The 21266-nt window shown below is 50.8% G+C and overlaps 1 protein-coding gene across 3 annotated transcripts in view; it reads left to right on the top strand.

Moving 5' to 3' along the window:
• The window catches only part of ARHGAP26 (Rho GTPase activating protein 26), a 117692-nt gene that overhangs the window by 90727 nt on the left and 5699 nt on the right, over nt 1-21266 (top strand). The window contains exons 21-22 of one of the 3 annotated variants that reach the window (XM_051794219.1): nt 16722-16832; nt 19408-19499. In XM_051794219.1, coding sequence (XP_051650179.1) covers nt 16722-16832; nt 19408-19499 — 203 coding nt within the window. Of the gene's footprint in view, nt 1-14085; nt 16156-16721; nt 16833-19407; nt 19500-21266 lie in introns of those variants that run through there. The other 2 variants (XM_051794220.1, XM_051794221.1) reach the window with 2 other exon arrangements.

Here is a 21266-nt window from a genome sequence, read left to right as displayed (position 1 = left end):
GAGGATGAGGAGAGTGAGCAGGGCTGCCAGCAGTGGGTCTGTCCCCACCCCTGCCCTGTGGCTGTGGGCTGGGTCGGGGCAGGGTGTCTGAATGGTGCCAGTGTCCGGTGGCTCCGTCCCTGCTGCTCTGTGGGGCTGCCCAAATAATGTCTGTATAAAGCTGCTTCTGTTTTTCCAAGCAGCTGAGTAATCTGGGCTTTGCAGGAAGCCTCAGGCAGCCACACGCTCTGCCACAGGCTGTGGCATCTGGTGCTGCCATGTGAGGGTTTCTGGCGCTCCCCTGGAATTACCAGGCCCACAATTAGGGACTGTGGCCACAGGGAGGGTCTTGGGGTGCCTTGGCCTTTGAGCTCCTTCAAACACTCTGCCAAATTCTCTGCTGGTCCTGGGAGACTCATCTCTGGGCTCTGCTTCAGGACTTTGGGTTTTTTCTTGCACTCTTCAGTATTTTCTGTAATTTTTTAGCTGTGGACCAGGGTCATCGTGTTGAGGCCCCGTTCAGGAGGGGTTGGCTCTCCTGGCAGCCCCCACGAGCTGACTGACCACTGAGCTGGGAGCCTGCACTCACCCAGACTGGGGAACTGCAGGGAAAGGAATTGGGTCATTTTGGTATTCTTAGTTCTTACTAAGTTGAAAACCGGTGTTCTTGTGGAAATAACTCCTGTGGGTCTTAGTGGGAGGCTCCTTGGAGCACAAACGTTGAGGCCTGCAGGTCTGGGGGATTTCTTGTGCAGGGAGCACCGATGTGCCCAAGGTGGCCTTTAAATGTGCAATGCTGTAAATTGTGAGCACCATCTGTGAAATGAGAGATGTTTGTTTGAGCTTCTGTTTACAAAAGCCTCTTGGCTCCCTGCTAAATGCTCATGTATCCCCCAGGTCTGCTCCACCGGGAGCTGCGCCAGTTCCTAAATCCCCCTCATGAGCGTGTGTCGCTTCTTCCCTGGTCTCTGGGCACGATGGTGTTACAGCAGTGGCTGTGCTGGGGATGAGATCCCCCTGCCTCAGTGCTGGTACCCTTGTCCCCCTCCCCAGGGGAATGGGGTCCTTCTGACATGCCTTCTCTGGAGCACAGTCCTCCTTCACCAATCCAGAGGGAAATGGTTTTGCTGCAGGGCGCAGGCTCTTTCTTCCCAGCCACCAATCGGGCTTTTACGATGGGAATGCATTTATTTATTAGGGCTGGGTTTATTTTTATGGAAAAACTGCTCTGGGCAGGAGTTGTACTGGGTGAGTCAGCGGGACTGTCCTGTGCCAGGAGCTGTCACTGGGCTGTGGGTGCCTGGAGACCGCAGCTGGTTCCCGGGGCCACCAAACCCCAGGGAGGCATTTGTGTCCAAAGCAGCAGTGTTGGGTTTCTGTATCCCACTGGGTTTCTGTGTCCCGTCAGGTTTCTTTATCCCATCAGATTTCTTTATCCTGCCTGTGTAGAAAACATGGCAAAACCCGAAGGAGAAAGCACCGTGTAGCATAGACACATACTTCAGCTGAAGTGGAGGAAGTTTTCAAACTAAAATACATGATCATGAAAATCGAAATATTTAAGACTGTGGGTTTTAAACCTTTTAAGAGAAGCACAGTGCTGTGGCAGCTCTGCCTGGACAGCCTGTGGTGTGGAGGTATTGCTGTAGATAACCAACACCTTGATTGGAGTTTACTTGTGTTTTTTCTCCTCTGTTTTATTTGTCCATTGGTCTCATCTGTGTCCCCTGTATTGTTCAAAGCCTTCCCTGTGTGAGGGCCCTGCTGTGCTGGGGTTATGAGCAGCTGCTTGGCATGCTGAGGGCAGGTCAGAGGTGGGTGCTGCAAACACGGGCAGCAGTAGCTAGGTCGTGCTACACACACAACCTCCTTAAAATCACCTTCTAGTGCTTAAAATAACCATAATGCCTCAGTCTGAATTAGCTGTTGGGCAGTACTGGGTGCTCCTGGCTGGCCTCCTGTCCCGCTGTCTGCAAACTGAGCAACCTGTGTGTGCAGCTTGGGGAGTAAACAGCAGCCAAAACAGGCTGGAGGGGTCAGTGGAGTCACAGGAATTCAGTGTGCTCTCACAGTCATTTCTGGCTGTGCAGGGCTGGTGAAGGTGGGCTGGGGCCAGCTGAGGGTCAGCCAAGAACTCTATGTGCGAACGGTACCCACGGGCTGCTGCCTTGGCTTTTCGGATGGGAGGGAGTGCCAGAGCACACAGGGACGGCTGGGGTGGTGACAGAGCACTCAAGATTCCCAGCTGGCCCGTGGGATGCTTGCCTGGGTCCCAGGATGCCCCGTTTCAGGAGTAGCTGTGTACCCCTCTGTCAACTTGTCATGGGAGAGTGCCAGGATGAGCTGCTCCATCCACCCCTTCTTGCTGCTGCTCCACAGGAGGGGAAACAGCAGTTATTTTATGCCCAGCAAATGGGACTGTAGCAACTTGCAGTGTCTGAAGGGGCTCCAAGGGAGCTGGACAGGGCATGGAGTGACAGGACAAGGGGGAGTCACTTTGTACTGCCAGAGAGCAGGGGTAGATGGGATATTGGGAAAAAATTCTTCCCCACGAGGGTGGTAAGGCCTTGTCACAGGTTGCCCAGAGAAACTGTGGCTGCCCCATCCCTGAAAGTGTTCAAGGCCAATTTGGACGGGACTTGGAGCAACCTGGGATAGTGGAAGGTGTCCCTGCCTATGGCAGGGGGTAGAGAAGGAGATACAACACCACCCTAATGCCCCTGCCCGTGTTCAGCAGTGTCTCTTGCTCTCCACAGCTCTCAAGGCCCATCAGCATTCCCAGTGGTGATGTCCATTCTCACCCATGGGCTCAGGGCACTGGTGGCATAGGGACCAGGCTGAGCCCCTCGTACTGCCAGCCTGCCCCACCCCAGGCTGTTTGCTGCCCCTCCTTCACCGCAGGGACTTGGCATTTAGGGAAATAGTAACCTTGGGAAACTCAGATTTAGTCAGATCATGTCTATTTGCATTTAACTTTATTTTCTCACTGACCAAGTATGGCTATTTCTTACCCTCCATGGGTATGGAAAGAAATGAGCAGCAGATCTAAGGTCTAGTGGTCATGAAAAAATAACCCAGTTAATCCAAGGAAGAGCAGTTATTCCCACATGCTTTTGATTTACAGGACTGGAATAAATCTTCATTAAGCATCCCAGTTAAAATTGAACATTTCTCCTTCCGTGCCTGAAGATGAGAGAAATTTCAAATATTACTGTATTTGCAAAACAGCCTCCACCAGGGACTTACTCTAAGTGGTTGAGAGGGAGCTGTGGGGCAGTGGGAGAGGGAACAGCACGTCAGAGCTGTGGGACTGGGGCAATGCTGCACCATGTGAAAGGCAGCTCCTTCTTCCCATTGCCCCATCCCTCTGCTCTGCTGTGAAGTCCCTCATCATCCCAAATCCAAGTCCAGCAGGAAACAAACTGGTGCAGAATCATGGAATCCCAGGATGGTTTGAGTTGGAAGGAACCTTAAATCTCATCCAGTCCCAATACCCTCCATGGGCACAGACACCTTCCACTAGACCAGGTTACTCCAAGCCCTGTTCTGGCTTTGAACACTTCCTGGGATGGGGCAATGTATCAAACAGGATAGGGTAGGGTTGTTTGGTATAAATGATCCCTTGAAAATGCAAATAACTTTGTCAGTTATCAGCTGTGACATACAAAAGCATGTGAGGAGAAGTAAATAGACCTTTAAATGCTGCTGGTTCCTCCCTGGAAGAACTGGATGGAGCCTCAGGAGAGACCAAGCAGTGCCCACTGTGCTGTGTCTGCCCATCTGTCCTCATCCAGAGGGGCTGTGGTGTGCCAGAAATGAGCCCTTAACCTGCCTGACCTCCAGTTCCTTTCCCTTTGCTCCCAGGCCCTTGTTATGCTGAGGTTTCATGGCTCTCTGTTCTCTCATTCCTGTTGTTTATATTCCTGAAGAATAATGGCAATTAGAGGTGCAGAGGCGCAGGAGCAGGTCCCACCCTCATCCTGCCTTCCTGGCAGCCACTTTGGGAATGGCCCTCTGAAATGGTATCTCTGGGACTTCTGTTTAAGGAATCTGCTTATAAATCAAGTGCTCCTGTCCCCAAGGAACCTGGATTATCACCCGCTCTTTCCCACCCTGATATTCAGCCCCAGTTTTGATTTGGAAAAAGACCAGGAAAACACACTGGTGTTTTGTATTGCCATGTGTCATGATAAAAAATGGGATGTTTTGTCCTCAGAAGAGTCCAATTCAGGAAGAATTTCTTTGCAAAAGGGTTGTCAGGCATTGGAAGGGGCTGCCCAGGGAGGTGGTAGTCACTACTCCTGGAAGTGTTCAAGAAATGATTGGACATGCATGGCACTCAGAGCTCTGGTCTGATTGACAAGGTGGAGATCAGTCACAGGTTGGACTCAGTGATCTTGGAGGTCTTTTCCAACCTGAATGATTCTGTGATTGTGTGAATTCCTCCTGGGTGGGAGAGCAGGTGCCCAGGAGGGGATTTCAAGGGCCAGAGGCTGGCAGGGATGGGGCTGCCAGCCTGCCTGGAAGGGTCCTGTATTTCTCTGGACTCTAAATGCCACCCGGGTGGTGCCTGCCATAGTAAAGACATTTCTTTTTTACTTCGTTTTCTGTTTCTCTGACATGGGTGGAAGCTGCCTGGTGCATTTGGGGTGGAGAACATGGGACTGCGAGGAAATAGGAACTTGATTAATTGCAAGGCTTTGGGTAAAACAAAGCTGTTTCTTCTTCCTTCCACCGCATTGTGGCCGCCTGGCCGGGAGCCACGGTGGCTCCAGAGAAAGCCAAGAGCTGGAGAGGCGTGTCAGGGCCAGCAGCACAGGGCTGGGGTCCCCCTGGGACCCTCATCTGCCACTGTGTGTCCTCTGCTGCCCTTTGTCAGGGGAATTGATTCTCTGAGCACCCTTAGGTGAGGTACAGCGAACCCCAGATGGAAACTGGGGCTGGAGGGCTATCTAGCTCTGTGCAGACATGCAAAGCTCAATCCAGACCCCAAAACTCTGGGTTTCTGCCTAATCTGGGTTTGGATTGCTAAGGCCAGCCCCGAGGGGCGGATCTTTGGACTGCCAAACAATAAATGGCATTTTTTAGGGATTATGTGAAATCTTGTAATCAGAGCTGCTCCGGAAAAGCCTTATCTAAATTGCTTTATAAGAGGAGCAGACCTCTTTCCAGCTGCGGTCGTAGGCTGGGACTAGGGGCTTTACACCTGGAATCTGTGGTCCCAGTGGGGTGAGATGGCTGGAGCTGGTGCAAGAAGTGCCCCCAACCTTGGGTCAGCAACCCCGGCTCCTCAGCAAAGTTGCTGCTCACAGTGTTGCCTTCCAGGCAGTGTCACGATGCACAATTATTTTTTCTCCCCTCCCCTTGATACCTCCTCGTGTGGCTTTTTGGGATTTGCATCTTTCCCATCTTCTCACAGAGGTCTGAGGTGCTGTTGCTTTGCTCGTGGGAACAAGGAAATACCCTGGGACACCCCTAAAACCAGATCTGCTCATCATTTTGTCTGGAGGGCAGAGTGGTTGTGGCCAGGAACTGTCCCAGCAGCTGAAAGTCAGCCTGTGGCATTTGACACAGAGTGGACTGAAGTTACCCCAAATGTGTTTCCTCTCCTGTTTGGAGTGACAGGAAACATTAAAAGTTTATGAGAAAAGAATAGGGACAGCACAGCAAAAATGAGGTGTCAGGTTCTGCGTCCAAAAGAAAACCGGGTTTGCTGCGGTGGCTCATCATGAGCACAGTGAAGGATGGTTGGCAGCACTGCAGGGTGGGCTGGGGCCTGGGAGAGGAGAAAAGGCCAAATTTGGGGAAGAAAAAGGCAGATGCTCCAGCCAGCAAAGCCAACATCCTGCTCTGGGGATCTGATGGAGGACCTGGGCATTCCCAGGAGCAGGGATGTTGCAGGTATGGGGCAGGGATGGGACAGAGATGGGGTAGGGATGGAGCAGGTGGCACCAGGCAGTGGATTTTGTGTCTCAGACAAGGGTTGGTTTGAGCTCAGGAGGAGCAGAGATCATTGCCAGGTTAGAACAGAACCCGCCTATCTCCCAGTCCTCTTAGTTATGAAAAGCTCCTTAAATTCCCAGTCTGCTGCTTGGCTGATTCCAAATGACATAATATTCAAACTATCTTATGACTTATTTACTTTTTTTTTGGTGCAGACTGTTTCGAGGGTGTCTGCATGTTTGTTTCTTTTAAAACAGTTTTAGCTTGGGAGTCCTAGATCGTGCCTGTGGTGAGAAAGCTCAGTAAACCAGAGTGATTCAGGGCTCTGGCAAATGTCCTTAAACCTGGCTCATGGAAAACACAAGCAGCAAACTCAGTAAACTCCACAGATAAATATACCTGAGGCTTATTTGCTGATGGCCATATGTCTTAAATTTTCTATATATATACATATATATCATACAAAGTTTGATCTTGATCTTGGAGGTCTTTTGCCAGATCTTGATGATTCTATGAATTCCTTCCCATGTTGCATTTAAATAATCCAGAATTTATTTCCTGAGCATCTGTGTGCTTCCATGAGGTATTTTAAGATGTGTGGAAAAGAACGATGCTAGAGGGCCACAGGAACCAGGATTTGTTTTGAGAGGGGAGAGGGAAGTGACAAACTTCCATTCAAAGTGGGATATTTGGGCAAGAGAAGCCCTGTGCCGATGGGATGCCGCCTCCACCAGCCCCTCTGGGCTCGTAGGAGGAAAAGGTGGGATCTGTTCCTTTGCTGTGTGGGATTTTCACATGCCCTGGAGTTTGGCACAGCAACTGTGCAAAGCTTTGGCTCTTTTGCTTTTCAGTTGGCTCTTGGTCTAGAAACTTTCCACAAATTGAACTTGAAAATTAAGCCAAATATTCTCATAAAACAAGTCTCCAGCCCTGTGGCCAAGCCGATGTGATCCAGTGGTTGTATGTCAAAGTATTTTCTCCAGGCTCATCCATTAAAACAAAAATAATTTGTCAGACTGAGAGCCCTTCACCAATGGGGTCAGGTGCCCATTATTCCTTTCCCAGCTTTGAATCCACTGCCTTGCTGTGTCTGTGGGTGCTGTTTCCATGTGGGATGTGTGGGTGGCTGCAGGGGACAGACAGACCAATGGCCTCTTCAGAAGCTCCACACTCCCAGGTCATCCTGCAGCTCCTCCAGCCTGGCTGCCATCATCCACAGCTTTTCCCAATGCTGCCTCTCAGGAGACTTCTGAGAAGTTTCTGCCTTTGAAGAGAACTGTTCTATTTGGGTGATGCTCTGGGAACATCTAAGGGTGCTTCTCGAAAGCTGAATTAAATTAGATTTCCCTCCAAGAGATCTAAAAAAAGCACCTTAAATTTCAGCAGCACATGATGCTTAAAAGGCAGCTTTCTGGAAAACCCTGGAAAAAAAAAATACAGACCTTGCATTCCCATTGCTTTCCTAATTCCTGTAATTAGTGTGGAGATCACTGCATAGCAGCATCTTCTTCAAAGAAACTGCCTCAGACAAATATTGGCTACTAGAAATTTTACTTTCAAATGGAGCAGGATTTCAAATACATCCCAGTCATTGTGGGGGTCAAAGATGCTGCAACAAAGCCTTCCCCGGGGCACTTGCAGGCACTGTGTGTACTGAGTGCATGTGATGAGTGCTCTGCACTGGTGTGTGGAGCTCAGGATCATCATCCTGCCTTTCCTTTTCTCTCTCTCCTCTTCTGCCTGCCTGCCCCCTTTGATTTCAGAGTCCTGGGATGTTCTGTTTGGTCCGGTCTGCTCAGCCTCCTTACCCAACCTCGCTCCCAGCTCTTCTCTCAGTCGGCATCTGAGTTTCCCTTGGGCAGAATCTCAAGCGCAAGCCCAGCCAAAATTTTTATTGAGCCTGCTGAAAGCAAAATGATGGTACATTAGGTCTTCCTGCCACCTATAAATGTCACCTTGGATGAAATATTTTAGTGAAACGGCCGAACGCATTCTTTGGTTTCTCTTTCTGTGGGGAGATCGAATTCAAAATCGAGGATGTAGCCCAGACTCTGTCTTGTAAAAGTCTTTTGACGGCTGTGGGAGTGTTTTTGAGGCAGTGCTGGCCTCCAGCAGCACCACACAGGCACTAGAAGTGCTGAAAACGTCCCAAACCTCCCCAGTGGCCCGGCAGCTCCAGCTGCCAGGGCTGGGAAGGAGCTGGGCTGTGGAGCGGAGCGTGAGCAGGGTTCAGATGGGGACCACCCCCGCGGGGCGGCTGTCCCGGGGTGACCACCCCTCCTGAGCGATCCGATTTCCCAGCAAAGGGCTGACAATTCCCCCTGAAGGGGCCGAGGAGAACAGGGCTGCTCTCTCACAAAGACATCCTGTCTCCTCTGAAAGGAGATCCCTGTGCCTAATTAACTTTATAAATTAGCTGGAGCTGTAACAGCACCGCTTTATCTCACCTGGGGGTAACCCAATCCCCTGGCCGTGCTCACCCCGCTGTGCAGACACTGGTGACAGGGCTGTGCTAAGCTGGGACATTGTCAGGAGCGCAAGAACCGCTGCCAATTCCCTGCCTGCCCCCGCACACTGGCACTGATCCCACTCCCGGCTCAGCACCGTGGCTCTGGAGGGAGTGAGGGATCCACAGGCGTCCAGCAGGGAAGGTGTCCCGGACGGTGTAGCCAGCAGTGGGAAAGGAACTGACAGGAGAAAGGAGCAGTGTTTCATCTTTTGTTCTTGCCTGCACCAACACTTGCTAAAACATGAGCACCAGTGGCTGTGTCCCCTGCGGAGGAGAGGAAAATACCTCTGGATTCTGACCACACCAGGCTGAGGGCTGGGAGAGGGGAGAGGGGAGGGAGATGTGGGCACAGAAAGCGTTGCCTGCTTCAAACAATGCGTGGGGATTGCACTAGAGACTGACTCTGTGGGAACCCTGAGGAGCAGGGAAAGTTTATCCCCTTTTTTTTTTGCTGCAAAGATGCTCTGAAGGCTGGAGCCCCTCTGCTCTGGAGATAGGCTGGGAGAGCTGGGGCGTTCAGCCTGGAGAAGAGAAGGCTCTAGGGACACCTTAAAGCCCCTTCCAGTGCCTAAAGGGGCTCCAAGAGAGCTGGAGAGGGACTTTGGACAAGGGCTCGGAGTGACAGGATAAGGAGGAATGGCTTCCCACTGCCAGAGGGCAGGGTTAGATGGGATATTGGAAAGAAATTCTTCCCTATGAGGGTGGTGAGGCCCCTGACACAGATTGCCCAGAGAATCTGTGGCTGCCCCATCCCTGGAAGTGTTCAAGGCCAAGTTGAACAGGTCTTCTTGGAGCAATCTGTTCTAGTGGAAGGTGTCCCTGCCCATGACAGGGGGATGGAACTGGATGGTCTCTAAGGCCCCTTCCAACCCCTGCTTGAGGAGGAGGTTGTGTTGGAGACCTCTGGGGGGACTCTGGGCGCAGCAGTGGGTACAGCACAGGGAGATTTGGAAGAGCACGAGGAATAAGAAGTGGGAGAATAACCAACCGAAAGAAGTGAATTGAATGTAATAATCTTTGCTGTATTTTATTACTGGGAAGGGTTCTCCAAGGATACATGTCCAGCTTGGTGGTAGGGAGAGGAATTGAGGCTGGGCCAGTAAACTGGGAGGGTTGTGGTGCTCACACCTCCCAGCTGGGCTGCACTGGGAGGGGATGTGCGACTGGAGGAGGAGGAGGAGAGTTTTGCTGGTGAGAGATGCTGAGGCAAAAATGTTCTTACAAAGTTTGGTGTTTTCAAGTGAAAAAAGGATGAAAAAAGAAAGAACAGAAAAAAAATGGGATTTCTTTTGATAAATATGATAAAGCTGGATCATTTCAGTATTGTGTTTGTTGGGTTTTGCAGTGAAATGCCCTGCTCAGCTTTCGTAACTGATGTTTGCAGAAAGCTGCAAAACAAAGCAGCACGAGGCCAGATGAACAAAAGGAAATCAGGGAAATCAAGTAAATGCAGAAAATTATTACGCAGTGGCTTTACTCATCTGTTATTCTTGAATCACCTTCTCAGGCCCAAATAATCCCCATTGTTTTTCCCACTGCATGTGCCCTACGTGGGCAGGTGTTGGCTCCTTACGCTGCGGGGAGAATATTTGTATGGTAAAAAATGAGAGTTTGATGAGGCTTAAATAAACTGTCTTTGTTTTCTGTTAGGATTTGAGCCTGGAAATGGCCTCCTATCAAGTTATGCGAGGAATATTCCTTAGCCAGGAATGAGTTTTTTATGGTGGGGAGTAGCTGTTCTGGTCATTTCCAGAAATTACTTAAAAAGTAAAGGGAACTTCTCTCCCTTTGGAGAGCTGGCAGTACTAGCTCGTGGGGATGGTTGCTGCTGCCGTCCTGAAATCTCTGCTCTCCTTCATCCCAAAATCTCTGCCCTCCTTGGGTGCTTGCAGAGCATGGCTTTTCCTTTGGGGCTCCTGTGAGAGCCTGAGACCCCCTGGGACAGAGCAGTCAGTTCCCGGCATCACTTCCCTTGGGCAATCCCTCCTGGCTCCCTGCAGTGGAATGGCTCTGCCAGCAAAAGGGAGACTTGTTTTTGGCAAATAAAGACCAAATCCCCTTGCCCTGCACTCAAAGCTGGGCTCCCAGGGCGGTGCTGCAGGGCTGGTCCTGACAGAGCCTCAGGCAGGGGGTCGGGGCTGTCGTCCCCCAGTGCAGGGTGATGGTGGCTGGCAGCAAGGACAGCATCGTTCCATATCAGTCACCTTCCCTGCAGCTCCAGCTTCCCGAAACGAGGTCACCCTCAGCCACATACCTCAGGTCTGAGCTGCTTATGTCTGGCAAACCTGGCTCGGCATCGGAACAGGGCTGCCCAGTGCACAGGATATGTTTAGCTCAAATATTTGGTCCTACCAACCCCTCCTGGCTGATCTGGGAGCTGTGCTCCCACAGGGACTTTAATTTCCTTCATTTTCCAAGAATCCCATATGGTTGTTGGGGTGGCAGATGGGAGAGTTTTCTTTTCTGGGGGGTGTAAGATAGCAGTGCATTGAATGCCAGGGAGAATGAGAGATTTCTGGAGGACTGTTGAGCTCTCCTTAATTGTGAACACAATTTGTTGGTGACTAATGCACCCAGACTTGCAGAATTACCTCGTGTTAGAAGCTGCAGCACGATGGAGAAGCCGTGACTAAGATGCTGGCTCCTGATTTACCAACATTTCCCTTCTAAACTGCCAGTTTGGCTTCCTACTGCCACATTACGACTTTTCTATTAATAATTAAGAGCTTTAACACAGTTTGAAAGCACTCAGTTCAACATAAAACCCTCCAGCTTGATTTTGAGTCTGCTGAGAGCCTTTTGGGCAGAAAGGAAGAGTTAGGGGGGATATTGATGGAGCAGAAAATACAGCTGCTGAGCAAATGGTGGAGCGAGGCAGAACATGCCCCTCTGCCCCACTCAGGTGAAATGCCACCTGCAGAGCTGCCTCCAGCTCTGGGGTCTCAGCACAGGAAGGACATGGACCTGCTGGAGCGAGTCCAGAGGAGACCAGAAAGGAGATTAGAGGAATGGAGCACCTTTGCTGTGAGGAAAGGCTGAGAGAATTGGGATTGTTTCACCTGGAAAAGAGAAGGCTTCAGGGTAACCCAATTGCCCCTTCCAGTAACTGAAGGAAGCCAGCAGAAAAGATGGAGAGAGACTATTTACAAGGCCTGGAGTGACAGGACAAGGGGGACTGACTTCCCACTGCCAGAGGGCAGGGTTAGGTGGGATATTAGGAAAAAATTCGTCCCTGTGAAGGTGGTGAGGTACTGACACAGATTGCCCAGAGAATCTGTGGCTGCCCCATCCCTGGAAGTGTTCAAGGCCAGGTTGGACGGGGCTTGCAGCAACCTGTTCTGGTGGAAGGTGTCCCTGCCTATAGGAGGGGGATGGAAGTGGGTGATCTTTCACATCTCTTCCAACCCAGGCCGTTCTATGGCTCTCTGTCATGTCTAGGTTGGGTGCTGGGTAGGACCCAAAGCCCCATTAGTGTGGATCTGTGGTTGCCTCCATTCCCCTGCCCTGCCTGTCCCACTTCCAGTGCTGGTCCCACATAAGAGCAGTGACTGGTGGGTCGGTAACTTGCTGGTGATGCTGGTAATTCTCTGTTATAAATGAACTGTGTGACTATTAATGAAATACTGTTCCATGTTAAGATGGCACGATGCTCCCATCACCTGGATCTCACCTGCTGGGGAGGACACCTGTGCTGACACCACGCTGGTCCTGCAAACTTCCTTCCTGCAGTGCCTCCAACGCTTACTCATGCTGAAAACACATCTATTGCTTATTCACTCACTTTCTCCAGCATTAACAGCAGGCTGTAAGCTCCGTGCCAGAATTCTGTACCAAACCAGCACAGTCATCACATCCCTCTGCACCACTGAGCACCATCCGGCTCCGTTTGGAAATGGGAATGTCTATTAAGTGAGACAACAACTCCAGCTCTCCTTCCCAAAGTCAGAACTCATCTGGTCTCTCTCTTATTCCAGTAGAAAAGCTTTTAGATGGTTTATGAAATGACTAAAACAGGGAAATATTTCTACATGTGGGAACTCAGCCAAGCAGCAAAGTGACAAGACACACCCATGTGCTGGGTGTCACCAGGATTACAGAGGGACACGTCCGTGCTCTTGGAAAGAAGATCCTGTAGTCTGTGTTGATGGAGATGGGAATGGGGAACTGGTAAATGGAGATGTGGGGAAGGTCCATGCTGAAGAATTTGAGCTTTTTTTTTGACCAGTTTGGTCAAACAATGCTGACCACAGGGCATTTTGGCTGCTTATTTCCCTAAATGTGTCATTGTTTTCACCCAAATGACCATGCAGCAAGATAACTCCCGAGAGAATAACTCTGGAGAGAATTTATCAATTTTCTTGTGTTAAAGTACCAAACAGAGGAAGAACCCTGCCAGTCTGGAGCCCTGTGAGCTGGTGGTCAGGTATGGGGTGGTGTGTCACTGACCCACAGTGCAGCCAGTGCCCAGGAGCTGCTTCCTAGAGCCCATCCATCTACTCCAAGCTTTGCTAGGATCTGCAGCACTGCATGAGCTCCATGAGCTTCCCAACCCAAGGCTGCATCCCATTTCATTCAGGCAAAAGAGCCATGTCTGCTGGGGACCTGCAGTCTTGTCCTTGTTTCAGCAGAGTTGAAGTGCCCTGGCATTACGTAAAACTGTAATTTTCTTTTTTCTGGTTATCTTTGAGAAGAACCTTATGTTCTGCAGCTTTGTTCTAGAGGAATGGATCAGGGAGTAAAGGGCTGGATGATCCTTGATGTATTATGCTGCAGTCAGGTACTGATCATGTCAGAAAGGGAATATTGTTGTTTTTCTTGAGGTGATTTCATGAAAGGGCTTTAATCCCTCAGTGGGCTCTGCCCATCCATAGCTGTGAGATGTTCTGTGTCAGAAATAGCCCCAAGTTCCACAAAAATAAACAACAAGTTGTAAACATGTTTGAAGTGGAACCGATGTCCTCTCAGCCCAGAGAACAAAGCAACAGAAGTTGTCTGGAAACCCACTGAGAACAGTCCTTCAGAGCTGCACATGCCTGGAGGGCCTGAGCTGGGTGAGGAAAGCGAGGCAGCCGGGGCGGATTGCAGAGGAAGAGGAATGAAAGAGGCAGGTTATGAAAACAGGTTAGAAGAGAGATTTTTTAGCTCCAGCAACTCCAGCAGAGTTTTGAAGCAAGAGTTACTGCTTTTTTTAACATGTTTGGGCAGCAAATTAGACATCTGCATGGGAAAGGCAGTGTGTATGGCAGGCACGAGAAGCAGGGAGGAGGATTTAGCTCCTAAATTCATTTCTAAGTACACTGTTTGCTGGAAGAGTGGGATTGTCAGAGGGATTGCCACATGCAGTGGAAGGTGCAGGTGCCCCTGCAGAGGCTGTGGCACAACACCCTCCTCACCCTGCCTGTTCCTGGCAGAGGTCCCTCCCCACGGGGTCTCAGTCGCTGCTTCCGAGGGCACAGACGGACCAGCAGGAAAGGCGAGAGCCTCGGGATGCCTTGGGCTACAGAATCATGGAGTTCCCTTGGCTGCTTCTGCTGAGGAAATGTCCATTCCCACCTTGGAAGACTCTTAATTTGAGCCACTTCTTTGTTTGCTGCTTCTGGTGGTTTTGGTTCTTAGCAATTTTCTCTGTTTTGTTTCCACTGTGCACCCAACAGGAAGAGCCCCTCACAAAGCCCTCCCGAGTAAGAAGAAAGAAAAAAAAGGTCCAGATGACATTTGCTGCCTGCAGGCAGCAGCCAGCACTTCCCCCCAGCCTCTCACCACCTCTGCTCTTTTCATGAGAAACAAAGGAAATTGGATCCTACAAGAAAACTGTTTTCCAAAATGCCAGAGATGCTGGGATAGTCCGTTTGATCGCATGCACTGACATCTCCAACGAGACAGGACTCGGGTCTTGCACTTAGATAAGCTCAGAAAGGTGATATTCAAGCAGCATCTTGAAAATAAATACCTGTATTTCATGGAAGGGAGATGAACCCTTTGTGTGCCTCATACGCTGAGGTCTGTAAGTGCTGGGCTGCAGCTCAGGTGGGTCCTGAGGTATCCATGGGTTCTTCTTGAGGAAATGTTCTGGATGGACTTGCAGAGCTGCACAGGAGCAGCTTGGCCATTGTAAGACCATGTTCATCTCTTCTGTGAGCAACCTGATGGGAACAGAGTGGTCTGCACACCAATTAGTTAACAGTTCTCTCCACTGGTTTGGTGGGCGTGGAGAGTGTTTTCTTTGCCACCAAGGATCCAAAGACACCAAAATCCTACTCCAAATTATTGATAACTTCTTAGGCAGAGGCTGGCCTGAGTGCCAGTGCTTGCAGTCGAGCTTTTTTACCCACCACTGCAGAGACATCTAGAGTCCTGCTGATTGCATTCCCCACTGCCATTAGTGTAGCGGGTGCGCAGTTGTGGAGCGATGACAGAGCGACTTTAGGGGAAGTGAGAGCTGCATTCTTTTGACATGATTTCATCTCAGAAAGTGCATTGGGAATTTCTAGTCCCAGAGCCCTGTACAGTTGGATTTTCCTTCTGTCGTGCAGTGAGGACAACCAAGGTCAGTGGCGGAGGTGGTGGCTGTCCCATCGCTGGTGCACCCCGTGGGATGTCACAGTGCCCCATCCCACACTGACACACCCAGTGAGATGTCCTCTTGCACCCCAAGCCCTCTGCCTGGAGCCACGGTGGGTGCAGTGGCAAGAGGGCTGGTGGGTGTTGGTGGCCACTCTCAGTGGGTCAGGCCCAGCCACATTTTGGTCTCCAGCTCATCGCCCCTCCAAGTTCCACCTTGGCCAGGCTTCGTGCCATCTGTTCACAAGAACTGGTGCTTGAAGGGTTAATTTTGGCAATTTGGGATGACTTGGTGGTCTTGGTAGCACCTTTGGAGGTGGCAGTAGGTCGAGTATCTGGTAAGTACCAATGGCTGTCAGGTTCGCTAAAGACCAAGGCAAACAGTTAATTACTCATTTTTCAAATGACAGACAGTTTTATTGATAAAAAATGCAAAAAAATTGTTCTTAAATAACAATTATTATTAGCAGAACATTTTGAGGATCTCTGGTTGTAGCCTGCCTGTGAGCATTCCCTGTTTTCCAGCCTCTGGTGCTGCACTGTCGTATCCCATTTCTATACTCATATAATCCTCTGACATAATAAAGGTGTTGCCTGTAATTCATCAATGTCTGTTGAATCCAGTGACACAGCTCCTATGAGGAATAAAGCCAAGAGTTTGGCCTTAAGCAGGGGTGGTCCAATTTCCAGGGGGAAAGTGTCCATGTCATGAATATCCCTGTGCGGTGGCAGCCAGAGGACACTACAGAAGGTTAAATTGTTGGTCTGAACTGCTCCAGCAGGGCTGAGGTTCTCCCACATGTTCTGTATCCCTTCCCTCTCCCCTGGGAGGCCCCAGCTCAGGGACAGGGATGAGGACATCCTGGGGGTTGCTGGTGGGTTGTGCCCACCTCATCACAGACCTGTGTGATCAGAGGTACTGTCCCTCTCGCAAGGGAAAAAACATAAACCATGATGCTTTTACAAAACTTCTCACTTTTACAGAAGCATTTGCAGTGGGGAGAGGATTTTCTGTTGTTTTATCAGGGATAGAGTTTATAATCTGAATTGGACAGGGAATACCAATGAGTTCCTAAACATAGAAACAGTAGATGAATCAGAGTCAAATTGGTATTTTAGTACAATAATTGCTTTTCAGCGAACCAGAGAATGACCTGAATCGAACAGTTTTGAAGGAACCAAACACTTCTGCATGCATTTACCAGTTCAGTAAATTGATTCAGCTTCAGTTGACAGCTGTGTCTTGAAAGTGAAGAGCTGTTTGCGTGAGGGGGAAAAAAAAAGAGTTCTGCGATGTAAAACGTGGAAAACATAATCAATGACAGTTTTATAGCACCAACTGCATGAGCACTGCAACAAGTGACATACAGAGGGGGTGGAGGCTGGTCACAGGCATCATTAATGTCCAGAACTACCAGCAGCTATTTCTGGCAGCACTGGGGGAAATACAAGGCAGGTAAGTGGCTGGCTTGCCAGCAGTGAGACCCCTCCTTGGCAGAGGGGACGATGGATCAGGGGTTAATTGGAAGATCCAGCTCTTGTTGTCCACAGAAATGCAGATCCGGCCTTGAAACACTTCCCAAGGTCTTGGCACTTCATTTCGTAGCTGTGTCTCATGCTCTGAATATTCCCAAGGCACTTGCTATCGTCGGCTGTCGTCTCACTGTCTCTCGGTTGCTGTTTGTTGCTGTGGTTGCACGTTGATAAGGTCTCTGGTTATGTCTTGCAGCCCTCAGAATCCAAGCCCAACGTCACCCCTCTCACCGTCCTGGCCCATGTTCTCCGCGCCATCAAGTCCTATGCCCACCTCCTCTACGTCCAGCGACTCATCCCCCATCAGGTCTGTTGCACAATTCGCTTTGCTTTTTGTTGCTTTTGCTATTTCTGTTTAATTTCCCCGGTTTCTCCCACTTCACTTCCCTTTCCCTTTGCATCCTGCTCAAACCCCTGCAACACAGCTGTCTGCACTCAGCAAGAGAGGAGCTTTCAAACCCTTCTGCCCCAGGAGAGACTCTTTGAACCCCCCTGGGCCTCTGGGAATCTCCTGCCCAGGAGAGCAGGAGCTGGTGCTCACAAGGTCGTGGCCGCAGTGCCCGGTGTCGCTGCTGGTCTTGGTGGTTTTCTCTGGCCACTTCAGCTCCTGAGTTGGCTTTACTTTCTGCTCTGCAACAGGTAAGAAGTGTACTACAAGGAGTAAAGAGCCTTTGAAAAGCACAGTCATCCCCCATTTCTGGCCTCTGCTTCATCTGGGATCTGAGGAGGGTGAAGGACATGGGGCAGCACAGGTGTTTGCTGCTCTGTGCCCATGTCTGTGTGCTTGGGCATCTCTGGAGCAAATTGGTCCTGGAAGTTGCAGATGGACCAATGGAGGATTCCCAGTGGCCCCTGGAACAGTGGGTCAGGCTGTGCTGTGTGCCAGCCCTGTGGGGTCCCCCCGGGGTGCCAGGAGCTGGAACGGGTGCTGCAGTGCCATTGTGCCACATTGTGGACACAGGGCCTGCACTGCAGGTCCCAACAGACACTCAGTGTCACTGCTGGGCCATGTGCTGGGTGCCCTCCAATGGAGTTCCTCCTGTCTGAGCCCACCCTGGCACAGTGGAGCAAGAGGCTGTTTCCATTCCTGGCGGATCGTGGCTCCCAGTCCTTGGCAGGTGCAGAGCTGGGGCACCAATCCCTGCACTTGGGAGATGTGTCAAACCTCTTTGGTGGTGCCAGGCACAGGCCAAGCTCTTCCCCCACACCTGCAGCCACACAAATGCTGCTGCCCCTTGGCAGGGCATTGATTTGTTCTGCTGCACGTCCGCGGAGGCTGCCAGTGCGTGATGCCCTGCGAGCAGCCTTCCTCCTCAGGGACAGGCTCAGCATCCTCCAGGTGCCCACAGAAGGGCAGATGGGTGATGCTCTGGAGTGCCATGCTGGCCTTGGACCATGCCTGGAGGCAGGAACTGAACGAGAACAACCATCAGGGTCCCCAAAAGCCTCACAGGGCTTGGCTGGGCACAGTGGCAGTGAGAGAGCAGCCAGTGGGCAAGGGGCAGGTTGGGCCCAGGGACACCAGGCTGCAAGGGTTGTTTTTTGGGGAGAAAACCAACAACTTGAGTAATTCAAGGTAGTAAGCCCGAAAATACCTTTTGTTTTTCATCTGATGGTCTCTTAAGCACTCCACGTGAGTGGTGCCTCCCCGGCAGTGAAGGACCCTCTGGAGTGGGAGGACTGTTTACCCATCCTGGGTTTTAAGTGTTTGGGAGCTGCTTGTGTCAGGCAGCTGGAATTTTGAGAGGAGAGACCTTCATTTCAGGGCTCTCTTCACTGCAAAGCCAAAACCATTCACAGCTCCCCTGGTTTGGGGTTTGCTGTGAAAGGGAACTGGTTTTGCCACAAAGCACTGCCGATTCCCTGGGCTTGCTCAGAGGGAACTCTGAGGAAGTTCAAGTCCTTGGAAAGATAAAAGCTGGTGAAAGCACTGACCTGAGAATGGTGACGCCTTGTTCTCCACCCCAGCAGCTCCCAGGGGCACTTCCATCACTTCTCTTGGCCGTGTCCCAGCCAAGCAGCCTGCAGAGTGCTGGATGGAGCTGGCTGGTGGGGTGGCCCAGTGCCTGGGCAGGTTGGCACTGCCGCCGTCACCATAGCGTGGCAGTGTCCCAGCTTTGCACCAGCCTTGCTCCAGCCCAAAGCCATGAGGCTCCATGTGTGGGGACAGCTTTGTATGCCTGCACTTTGCTGGGGGGACCGTGAGGTCCCTCATTTTCCCTGCTCTGTCAGTGGATCGCTCCATTCCTGGCTCTCTGCACTCTGATTCCCTCCCCCGCAGCGTGGGCACGCTGACACTTCCAGCAAAATCTAATGGCTGTTAAATCATTTTTACCTTCAGGTACAGTCTCTAAAGAAGTGCAGCAAATTCTTCATGGACCTGCTTGGTTTTCTGTTTTGAAATACCTTTCCCCCAGTGCTGATTTTTCTTTGAGAAATCTTGTGGTTGCAGCTGCACTCGGGAGTGATGGGTTTGGCAGAGCAGGGCTGGTGACACCTTTACTCTGTGCCAGCCTCTGGTTGGTGATGGCCCCTCAGAGACTCACAGAACATTCCAGCTCCAGCCCAGTGCCTGGAGTTCTCCTGGGGACCTTGGCTTGGGCTGCTGCTGTGTGGGCACCAGTCTGGGCTCTAGTCCTCGTGGTGCCAGCTGGGGTCAGATTGGGATTTACCTTGTGGTGAAATGTGGCTCATCCCCAAGAACCTTCAGCCTCATCTGGTGTCTTCTTCATGCTTCCCCCAAGCGGTGTAGCCGTGGACCCTCACAGAGCAGCAGAGGCCTTTGGACCCCTCTTCAACAAGCACGTGGCTGCCCCTGGGCACAACAGGGGGTGCTGGTCTGTCTGGGTGGTTTTGTACCAACCTCTGCCCTCTCTTTGCAGCTCCCCACTGCGCAAAGCCCGCGCGCTCTACGCCTGCAAAGCCGAGCACGACTCGGAACTCTCCTTCACGGCTGGCACCGTGTTCGACAACGGTGAGTCCTGGGGGTACATGGGCTCATTTTTCAGTGCAATATTTAGGATGTTGTTCCTGGAGTGTTGGGAAGGCAGGATGGCGAGAGCTGTGCCCGGTGCCACCGGCAGAGCAAGGCTGTGTGACCGTGCCAGGTCCCTCCCATGGGTACAGACCCCTCTTCTGAGCCATTCCTGGAGGGCTTCTGGGTAGAAGAGATTAGATTCCACGTACCAGCACCAGAAATATTCTGTGCAGTTGCTGTCATGTTTCATGCAGAAGATGGAAAAGTATCATGTGCTTTGTCCCTCTGGATACTGAGCAGTGGAATAGGTGGGCTTTGCTTAGTGAAAGACAACATTAATGAACACAGATTTTTCTGTTTCCTGCACCAAGTATCTGTGCCCCATGGAACTGAGCAGCTCTGGCTTAGTTATAATCCCAGTGTAAAGAAAAGATTTTTTACTACTTTCCAAGTAGTTCTTGGCTTTTATATGTTATGCATTGTCATTTGGGAAGCTGCTACCATAGACACTGGTTTTGCCCTGGGATATAGAGGAGAATACAGCAGAAAGGGGAAGATAATGAGTCCATGTGAATTAAAGACAACCCCTCATCTAAGCAGCTCCATAGTCATCTAATAAATAAACATGGTCTCCCCTTTGAGAGCCCGTGGGAATCAGAGCAGCTCGGAGGGGAATTAGGAGGGGAACAAGTTTGAATTAAATACATTATGTTTGCTGATAAAAATCAATGGATTATTCAAGGGAAAAAGTACACAGTGTGTTCCAGTCACTCAGCAGCGCAGTCGGAGCTCATGTTGGCTGGAGTTAGAACCAGCACAGCTTGGTGGGAGTCTTGCTGTGATCAAGGGGCTTTACAAACCCCAGCAAAGGCAAACAGATCTCAGAAATACATGCAGACAGGTACCGGTTGGACTTTAAGCTTTGTGACCAAGCAGCAGCTTAATCCAATGGGGATACTGGGGTACTGCTGCCCACAGTGAGCAACACCCACATGGTCAATAATGGCACATTTGAGAGCTCTGGTTAAACTCGTGTCTTGTCCAGGTTGGTTCCAGACATGGCATGAACAGTCAGACCTGCAGAGTCACGGGAGGCTGGGGCAGCTCCGAAACGCTGCATCAGTGTAACCCTGGCCTGGCTCCTGCAAAATCAGCAAATTTGCAGGAGTTGATTGAATAAAGAAAGGCTTTTGAGGACTGATCAGGTTTCTGGTTGCACACAATCAGATTGCAGGGTTTGCTTTCCCGCCGGGAGCATTCACTAATGCAGTTTCCCTCCCAGACTGGGCCAAGGCCGAGCCGGGATGTGCAGGGTTACGATGTGACCATGCTCTCCAACCTCAGAGAGATTTTAGCCCAAATCTGGAGAAAGTTTTGAACCCCTGTTTTTATCCCAAATGCTTCACTTCCCTCAGCCCAGCAGCTCCAGATAGTATGTGGACACACCATCTGCAGCTGAGTGTGCGGGTCACTTGTTGGTGTGGTGAGATTCACTTGGGGAAGGAAAGGCCGAGGAGTCCCACGGGAGAGCAGGCACAGACAGAGCACTTCAGCTGTCTGAGCCCCTTGGTGTGTTCACAGAATCATCGAATGGTTTGGGTTGGAAGGGACCCCAAAGCTCATTTTTAACTCTGTTAGTTTTCCTTTCTTAAAAATAAACACAAATTAAAGGTCTCACTCTCTTCCAAGAGCAGCTTTGATGTGGTCAGCACACAAGGAGCAGCAGCCCCCGTCCCCTCCTGTAGTGACCTGCCCTTTCCTTCT

The sequence above is a fragment of the Manacus candei genome, unplaced genomic scaffold, assembly GCF_025592945.1.
Source record: "Manacus candei isolate 608988 ecotype Guabito, Panama unplaced genomic scaffold, ASM2559294v1 h1tg000037l, whole genome shotgun sequence".
Lineage (NCBI taxonomy): Eukaryota > Metazoa > Chordata > Aves > Passeriformes > Pipridae > Manacus > Manacus candei.
This window is presented reverse-complemented; position numbering and strand designations above follow the sequence as displayed.